Source organism: Otolemur garnettii, unplaced genomic scaffold (assembly GCF_000181295.1).
Source record: "Otolemur garnettii isolate 467f Iridium unplaced genomic scaffold, OtoGar3 scaffold00174, whole genome shotgun sequence".
NCBI classification, from domain to species: Eukaryota; Metazoa; Chordata; class Mammalia; order Primates; family Galagidae; genus Otolemur; species Otolemur garnettii.
Genome location: NW_003852569.1, coordinates 2369977 through 2379311, shown reverse-complemented (window position 1 = coordinate 2379311; position 9335 = coordinate 2369977). Strand labels below are relative to the sequence as shown.

At 38.8% G+C, this 9335-nt stretch overlaps 1 protein-coding gene across 2 annotated transcripts in view; it reads right to left on the bottom strand.

The window, feature by feature from the left end:
* The window catches only part of GOLPH3L (golgi phosphoprotein 3 like), a 60656-nt gene extending 52562 nt beyond the window's left edge, over positions 1-8094 (bottom strand). The window contains exons 1-2 of one of the 2 annotated variants that reach the window (XM_003800401.3): positions 7480-8094; positions 4520-4714 (exon numbers count right to left, since the gene is read on the bottom strand). In XM_003800401.3, coding sequence (XP_003800449.1) covers positions 4520-4702 — 183 coding nt within the window. In that variant the 5' untranslated portion in view covers positions 4703-4714; positions 7480-8094. Of the gene's footprint in view, positions 1-4519; positions 4715-6894; positions 6984-7479 lie in introns of those variants that run through there. The other variant, XM_012811798.2, reaches the window with a different exon arrangement.
* Positions 8095-9335: the final 1241 nt, after the last annotated feature.

The following is a 9335-nucleotide window of genomic DNA, read 5'->3' as shown; positions in this document are numbered from 1 at the left end:
ACAGGCGCCCGCCACAGCGCCGGCCATTTTTTGGTTGCAGCCATCATTGTTGTTTGGCGGCCCGGGCTAGGGATTCCAACCCGCCACCTTAGGTGTATGTGGCTAGGGCCTTAGCTGATTGAGCCACAGGCGCCGAGCCTAATTTCCCAATTTTGAATCTCATTGTTCTCCACCTACTTCAGTTATTCTGGCCCACTCAATTTTCTCCCAAATTCACTAAGTTCATGATATCTTTTATCACTCAGGTTCCCTCATCCAAACTGTGTTCCCCTCTCCCCATTCATGTTTATCCTACCCGTTCTTTTTTTTGAGACAGCTCACAGCAACCTCAAAATCTTGGGCTTAAGCAATTTTCTTGCCTCAGCCTCCCTTGTAGCTGTGCCCACCATAACGCCTGGCTATTTTTTTCTTTAGTTGTCATTGCTGTTTACCAGGCCCAGACTGGGTTCAAACCCACCAGTCCTGGTGTATATGGCTGGTGCCTTAACCACTGAGCAACAGGCACCAAGCCAATCCTACCCATTCTTAAATGTATGGCTTGTTTTAATGCCTTCTATTCTTCCCCATCTTATTTTATTTAATTAATTTAGTTTTTTGAGACAGAGTCTCACTATGTCACCCTTGGTAGAGTGCCATGGCATCATAGTGCACAGGAACCTTAAATTCTTGGGATTAAACAATCCTCTTGCCTCAGCCTCCCAAGTACCTGGGACTACAGGTGCCTACCACAACACCCAGCTGTTTTTTTGTTATTGTCATTTTTGTTTAGCAGGCCTAGGCCAGGTTTGAACCCACCAGCCCTGGTGTATGTGGTTGGCACCCTAACCACTGTGCTAGGGGAGCCAAGCCTTGCCTGTTATTTTAGTCCATGATGAATTCTCTATTTTTTGAGACAGAGTCTCACTTTGTTGTCCTCGGTAGTGCCATGGCATCACAGCTCACAGCAACCTCAAACTCTTGGGCTCAAGCAATTCTCTTACCTCAGCCTCTCTGGTAGCTGGGACTATAGGTGCCCACCACCATGCCTGGCTATTTTTTGTTGCAGTTGTTATTGTTGTTTAGCTGGCCTGGGCCAGGTTTGAACCTGGCTCCCTTGGTGTCACCATAACCACTGTGCTAAGGGCACCGAGCTCCAAACCCTATAGTTTTTTGAATTTCATATAAATAAAATCATATAGTATTATATATGGAAACGCAATCATATATAAATGGAATATAAATAGAATCATATATAAACAGAATCATATAGTATGTATTGTTTGGGGTCTGTCCTTTTTTTTTCCTTAGAACCACTGAAGACATGTATCTGGGCTCAGCACCCATAGGTCAGTGGTTAGGGCGCTAGCCACATATACGCAGGCTGGGGGTTTGAACTCAGTCTGAGCCTGCTAAACAACAGTGACAACTACAACCAAAAAATAGCCAGCACTGTGGTGGGTGCCTGTAGTCTAGCTACTTGGGAGGCTGAGGCAAGAGCCCAAGAGTCTGAGGTTGCTGTGAGCTATGATGCCATAGCACTCTACCAAGGGCAAAACAGTGAGAGTTTGTCTCAAAAAAAAAAGAAAGAAAGAAGAAAGAAAGACATGGATTTGGCTTTCTTTACTGAACACAATGTGAGAAATAATATGCTATATAATAATGTTCATTTTCATTCTGTATGGAAAATATATTTATACTCATTTAAATAAATAGATAATTCATTTTTATCCATTTTATTGCTATCAGACCTTTGGGTTATCTAACTTATAAACAGTAGGTATCTTTGTCTCCCCAGCTAGAATGTAGGTTTCTGGAGGACAGGGAACATATATTATACTATTTTATATTTACCTTAGTATTTGGCATAATGCTAAGCACAAAATGGGTGTCCCCAAACACATTAAATATTGATTAAATAAGTCTACTAATAGTTTGGGAGATGAGAAAAAGTAAGTATAGTTAGAAATCAATTTAATATTTTTAGCTGGCAATTATTTTAGTAATTGGCATTTTGTAATGCCTACTACTTAAATCACAAGGCTTGACCTTTCCTATTTATTTACATCCAAGGATTTATCGTATTTTATTCCTGAGACAATCAAAAGCTAAAACTTTATCAACTATATTCAAAAATAAAATTACAGCAATTCAAAAAGTAATCATTATTTGCTTACTTTGCACAGTACCTCATCAATATGTTAAGTACTTTCTATGGCTATAGCTCTTAATGAGCTCCTGTATTTTTTATTCTAGTTCCTAAAATTTATATGAATTATTATAAATCTACAAACACACAAAAATAAGTCTAAAGGCAGTTTCTCTATACCATAGAAACAAAAATTCTAGTGCCTAGGATTAGCAGGAAATTAACAATTCCTATTCAAAACTATAATAAACCAAATAGCTTTTAGTTCTATATACTTTTCTTTTCTTTTTTTTTTTTTTGAGACAGTCTCATTCTGTTACCCAGGCTAGAGTGTCACAGCCTCAGCCCAGCTCACAGCAACCTCCAAACTCTTAGGCTCAAGTGATCTGTCCCAGCCTCCCTGAGTGCTTGGTTGGATTATAGATGTTAGCCACTGTGACTGGCCTACTCTTCTTAAACAGTCAGTGAATGTTTCCTAGGCACTGTGTACATTTCAAAACAGTATTTATATTGCCTAATCTTCAGTCCTATTCTGACATTCTCTTGAAGAGCTGGTTTGGCTTTCCATTTATTTGCATTTTATAAAACTGGAGCCATATCAACTTTCTCAGCAAATAGGAAAATACACTTCCGGGCAATAATTTCTGAGATACCTGTGTCCTGGCCAACTACATATGGGCATATCTCTAACATTAGTTTAAATAAGATATAGATTATCACAGGTCTTTTAAGATTTGTTCTAATCAGTAATTCAACATGACAAAAAGCAGAGAAAGGAAAATAGCAAATAAAAAAAATGCAAAGTCTAAGAAACCAGGGTGTTCCCAAGTTGAGGAATGAATATAGACAAGAAGAAATGCTACTAGATATATGCAGTCAATTCTGTTACAGTTAAAGATAATTACCAAAGGCAAATTTAGTATTTAAGAAACATAAACATTTTATTTATTTTTTTGATGTAGGGTCTCATTCTGTTACCCAGGCTGGAATACAGTGGTGTGATCATAGCTCAATGTACCCCTGAACTTTTGGGCTCAAGCAATCCTCCTGCCTCAGCTTCCCAATTAGCTGGGACTACAGGCATGTGTCTATATACCTAGCTATCTTCTTCTTTTTTCTATACCAAAATGTGATGTTACACCCAGCTATTTTAAAAATTTTTTGTAGAGATAGGGTCTTGTTATGTGGCTCAGGCCAGTCTTGAATTCCTGGCTTCAAATAACCTTCCATCTCAGCCTCCCAAAGTGATGATATTATAGGGGTGAGCCACTGTACCCAGTGTTAATTTTATGTTTTCAGAGGCCAATAATAAAGATATCTCTTTCTGTTATTTACTAATGACTTTCTTGGAAAGGAAGCAGACTGCTTAAAATATTACATCTATATACCTTTATAACTTCTTCACAAGGGAAGAGTGATGGGAAACATAGTAAAAAGTTAAAAATGAAGGATAATGTGCACTACAAGTAGGAAAGCCAGGAAAATACTTGGTTGTGTGATAAAACTCACTATCTTAAGACTAACTATACTGTAAGATAAATGTCCTATTAACAAGGAGAAATTTGGAAAGGGAAAGCTAAATTTTTAAAAATTTTTAGAAATTAATACTCTCTTTTTTTTTTTTCTTGAGACGGAGCCTCAAGCTATCCCCCTGGGTAGAGTGCCATGGCATCACAGCTCACAGCAACCTCCAACTCCTGGGCTCAAGTGAGTCTCCTACCTCAGCCTCCCAAGTAGCTGGGACCACAGGTGCCCGCCACAACGCCTGGCCATTTTTTGGTTGCAGCCATCATTGTTGTTTGGTGGGCCGGGCTGGGGATTCGAACCTGCCACCTTAGGTGTATGTGGCTGGCGCCTTAGCCACTTGAGCCAGAGGCGCCGAGCCAGAAATTAATACTCTCATCAATTAATACTTGACTCCTAAACATCCAAAGAGGACAAAAAACTTATTTCTGCCATAAGAAACCCATTCATTATTTCTGTAAGAAAGTTAATCACACTTGTTCTTGTCTTTTTATTTAAAAGACTTTTTCTCTCCAAAGCTTAAGAGGACTTCAACATGTGGGCCCTCTTTTTTACTTTTATCATAAGGAGTTATTTCACCATCAATCTGACTCGAGAAACTATAAGTACAAAACTTTACACCATATTCTCTCCTGTATCCTATAAAAGTTTGGAATAATTCTGTAATTAAATTACACTTTAAGTAATTATACTTCTGGATTTTACCCTCAAATTATCAATCACCCTCCCAAACTTCTCTAACTCCCAGATGATTGGAGTACAAATCTAAGGCCAATTTAGCATAGATGAAAATATTCCATCAGATTACTTTTTAAAACATTTCAATATTTAATAGTCTTTGAGTTACTCTAGCAAATCTAATTAAATTACCTCTTTATCTTTTAGTCCCAGGAGTAATATTTCCTCCATAAGGGTGAGGCGGATATCTTTGGAGTCTCCAGAGTCTTCATTGTCTAGACTCCTCTCCTGATTGGTGTCTTCCTCACTTTGCATCTTCTTTTCAGAGTTCTTGCTTACTTCAGTTCGACGGGCCCGGTGAGTTAAAGTGGTCATTCTCACCTGTTTCTGGAGAGAATAGTGAAAAAATATCCATATGTGTGCTTATGTAAAAAGCACATATAGATAGTCACACATGCATAATAAAAATGCATACAAGTAGGAAATAGGCCTGGCATGGTGGCTCATGCCTATAATCCTAACACTATACCTGCTTGAAACCCAGAGTTCAAGACCAGCCTGAGCAAGAGCATGACCTTGTTTCTACAAAAAGTAGAAAAATTAGCCAGGTGTGGTGGCATACACCTGTAGTCCCAGCTACTTGGGAGGCTGAGGCTGAAGGATCACTTGAGGCCAGGAGTTGGAGGTTGCCGTGAGCTATAATCCTGGCACTGTAGTTTAGCCTGGGGAACAAAGCAAGATTGTGCCACACACACAAAAAAAGCCCTTTCTCTGTATCTGTATCACTGGAAACAGGCATTCTCCTCTCCAGACAAACTCTGGACATATTAAAGAGAAATACAAATATAAATAATAGGAAATATTTACAAATTTAAATATAGAAGGAAAGAAAAGAGTAATAACCAGAAAAATTGAGTTGTTAACATAGTATCTTTTCCAAAGTACAATAGCTTAGACTCCACAGATGGCAATGATAAAAGATCAAATCAGTAATTGTAAAGTCCAGAAGAAATAATCATTTTTGAAGCCTGCAGATCTTTTGTACATAACCAAGAGTGAATGTCCACCATTGTCACTCCTCTTTCACAAAATAGATCTCCAAGTTAAAGATGATGGGACAGCAAAAACTGGAGGCCTCAACTCCAAAATGCATATAATTTATGCAAATAAATTATGCATTTATGTAAACACTCAATGGTACTATATTTATAAAACATTCACAAAAGTACAAAGTAAAAAAGAAAAACTAAGCAGAAATATATGTTCTAATGTTTCCTTCCCATACCCTAATAACTCATTTTATGCACTCACTTTGGACATAACTAGAGGATATTACTCAGAAAATTGTGTAATAATTCCATAGTCAGTAAACTTAGCATCTCTACTATGTTTTTTTTTTTTGAGACAGAACCTCAAGCCGTCACCCTGGGTAGAGTGCATGGCATCACAGCTCACAGCAACCTCCAACTCCTGGGCTCAAGCGCGTCTCTTGCCTCAGCTTCCCAAGTAGCTGGGACTACAGGTGCCCACCACAATGCCTGGCTATTTTTTGGTTGCAGCCGTCATTGTTGTTTGGCAGGCCCAGGCTGTATTCGACCCCGCCAGCTCAGGTGTATGTGGCTGGCGCCTTAGCCGCTTGAGCCACAGGCACCAAGCCTACTATTTTTAAAATACACAAACAGCTGCCAACAAAAAGTCCTGGTTAGAGAGTGTTAAATGACTGGAAAATTCTTTCTCAATTGGCTTGGCGCCTATAGCTCAATGGGCTAAGGCACCAGCCACATACACCTAAGGTGGCGGGTTCGAATCCCCAGCCCGGACCCGCCAAACAACAATGACGGCTGCAACCAAAAAATAGCCGGGTGTTGTGGCGGGCGCCTGTGGTCCCAGCTACTTGGGAGGCGGAGGCAGGAGACTCGCTTGAGCCCAGGAGTTGGAGGTTGCTGTGAGCTGTAATGCCATGGCACTCTACCCAGGGGGACAGCTTGAGGCTCTGTCTCAAAAAAAAAAAATTCTTTCTCAATTACAAAAAAACCCCAAAAACCCAAAACAAAAAAAAAAGTCCTTTTATTTTATGTACTACAGTTGTTTAAAAAATCTACAGTCCCAAGAAACTGCACTAAATCCGCTGTAATAAAGTTCAAAGTTAGTGCATTTCATTTTATATAAATCTAGATGTCAGTTTTTAAGATTATATACAACAAATATTTTTATTCATCAATTATATACAGGAGTATCTTTTTCAAGATCAAAAGAATAGCATTTAAGAGCCATTACGATTGGTCCCAGTTCTACCTTCTAGCAATATTTCCCATTATTCCCAATATATATATATATGGTTGTCAAGTCTTTTCTCAAATATGTTCCATGCTTTCTTTCTGTCTCTGCTTTTTTGTACTTGCTGGGGTTCTCTCCCTTTTCTCATTCTTTCTAAATTCTACCCATTCCTCAAAGGCCTACTGACCCACTGTGAAATCTTATGTGAATCTCCTCCATTATTCATATGCCCATGGCCAGAACTGAGCTTTCCTTCAGCTGTACATTCACAAAAGTTTATTTATACTTACTTCCTTTAAAGTATTTATTATACTCTTTCTTTTGGTATAGTTGCCTCTCAACTGTAAACTTCTTGAGAGCAGGGATATTGTCTTCTTGGGTTTTTATATTCTCCATAGCAACTAGTGAATGCCTTTAACGTTGTAACTGCTCAATAAATATATACTGATTAAAATGAACACTCAGAAATGCATGTGAACATTTAAAATAGAAATACAAATGAAGTGACTTATGAAAGATTCTCTGCATAAGGGTATATTTCAAATATAATTTTTGTGGGAGGCAGGAAGAGAGAAGGAGGAAGAGAACTGTAAAAAAATGCTTAAGGGCACTAACCTTATTTGACACAACCTTGTTTGTGAATTGAGATTATTTCCTAATTCAAAGAAATAAACTTTAAACCTTCAGGGGAAAGAAAATAAAGGAGACTCTTCTTTGAGGAATTAATTTCCCCTGGACATTTACTAGTTAAAAGTCCTATTTAAAAAAACAAATGGCCGAGAACAAATTAATAAATAAAAACCTCCCTCTTCCAATAAAACAAAAAATTTAGAGGTTTTTTTGACGTTAGAAAATGTGACTTTCTTGTTGCTTACCTGATGTTCCTCCTAGGTTACGGCTGGACGCAGGTCGCAGTTTGTGCACTATTTTAGGAGGACACCTGTTCACCCCACTCCACCCCCGTCCTAATAGGTGAAAAACTTCTCAGCCACGCAGAGAGCACAAACTTCCTGATCCTTCGATGCACAGAAGGAATAACACATCAGCTTCTTCAGGATAACTAGGCAACCTACCTTGGTGTTTCTTCATTGGGCCAATCAGAAATCACCAAGGTTGAGTTCAGCCAATCGGAGCTTACGAGGGGAGGCTCTCCCCCTGGCTATTGTGTTGCGATCCAGACAAACACCACCAAAAGGAGGCAGGTTTGGGTTCAACCTGACAGCTGGTCAATCCAATGAAGGAACCTCAGTGAAAAGAGGCAAGAGGGCTGCGCTTTCCCCACACCAGTAAGGCGGCCAATCAAAGCGTTTAGTGAGTTAATAGGAGCCAATCTCGAAAGGTTTCTGTTGGTCAATTTCAGCGCAGCAGGTGGGTTACTGCACTTAGGTGACATGTGTTGGGATCCAGACAATACAGTTGGAATAAATAAACAGGTTAAAATTAGTTGTTTCTGTAGCTAATAACTGATTGATTGTTCCAGAAAAGCCTGATTTGGGGTCCTTTGTGGACGTTTGTTTAGTTTACCTTAAAGAGGAAGGATATATTTCTACCATTGCAAGGATATATTTCTACCATTGCATACATACCAACATTCCTTACAAAACTGATCACGGACAAACCTGTGGATAATGTACATTTTTGGAATATGGCTGCTGAAACTACAAAAGACAAATAGACAAAGTTTTGAAGCTTCCTTTTCTAAACCAAAATAAATGGGCAAGGCTGGAATTAGCTCCCAGGTTTTCATTAAAAGCACAGTATCTTTCATACTACCACTCAAAAGATCTAGAAAGTATGCTTAATTCTTCCAAAGCAATACCTACCGAATGACCTAAAAAAAGTACCTAAACATTTTCCGCTAATCAAGTAAAAATCAGAAGCCATGAAAAAACCTACATACTGAACAATATTTTATTTATGCTACTAAAAATGCCGACTTTAAAAATCAGTTATCGGCTCGGCGCGTATAGCTCAACCGGCTAAGGCGCCAGCCACGTACACCTAAGGTGGCGGGTTCGAATCCCCAGCCCGGACCCACCAAACAACAATGACGGCTGCAACCAAAAAATAGCCGGGCGTTGTGGCGGGCGCCTGTGGTCCCAGCTGCTTGGGAGGCGGAGGCAGGAGACTCGCTTGAGCCCAGGAGTAGGAGGTTGCTGTGAGCTGTAATGCCACGGCACCCTACCCAGGGGGACAGCTTGAGGCTCTGTCTCAAAAAAAAAAAAAAAAAAAAAATCAGTTATCTTTCTGTCCTGTAGTAAAAAAGGTAAAAAAGGAAAAAAAGCACCAATTTTCAAACTACTCATTATATGCTATCATGTTAACAACATAACAAAGTATCAAAGAACATTGTTTTAATAACACAATGACAAAACACCCAGTTTAATGGTATAGTTTTAACATAAGTAAAAAATGAATCCCTACCAAACTTTATGCCAAAGTAAAACTTTAATGCCAAAGTAAACATTATTTCAAAAGTGGCTTTAGAAAGCCTTAAAAGTTAATACATATTTAAAAGAAGTGTCCACCAAAGTGGAAGACAGATCAATATTGAACAGAATCATGACACTTACACTTTTAGTTTTAGTCAAATAATCCCAAATAAGATTAAGAACCACAATATGGTAGTCAGCTAAGACCTTCATTTTAGTGTATGAACTACTTAAAACTGCATATATATTTTCAAAGTTAGGGAAAACACACCTTAAAATAGAAATATAGCGTCCTTTAA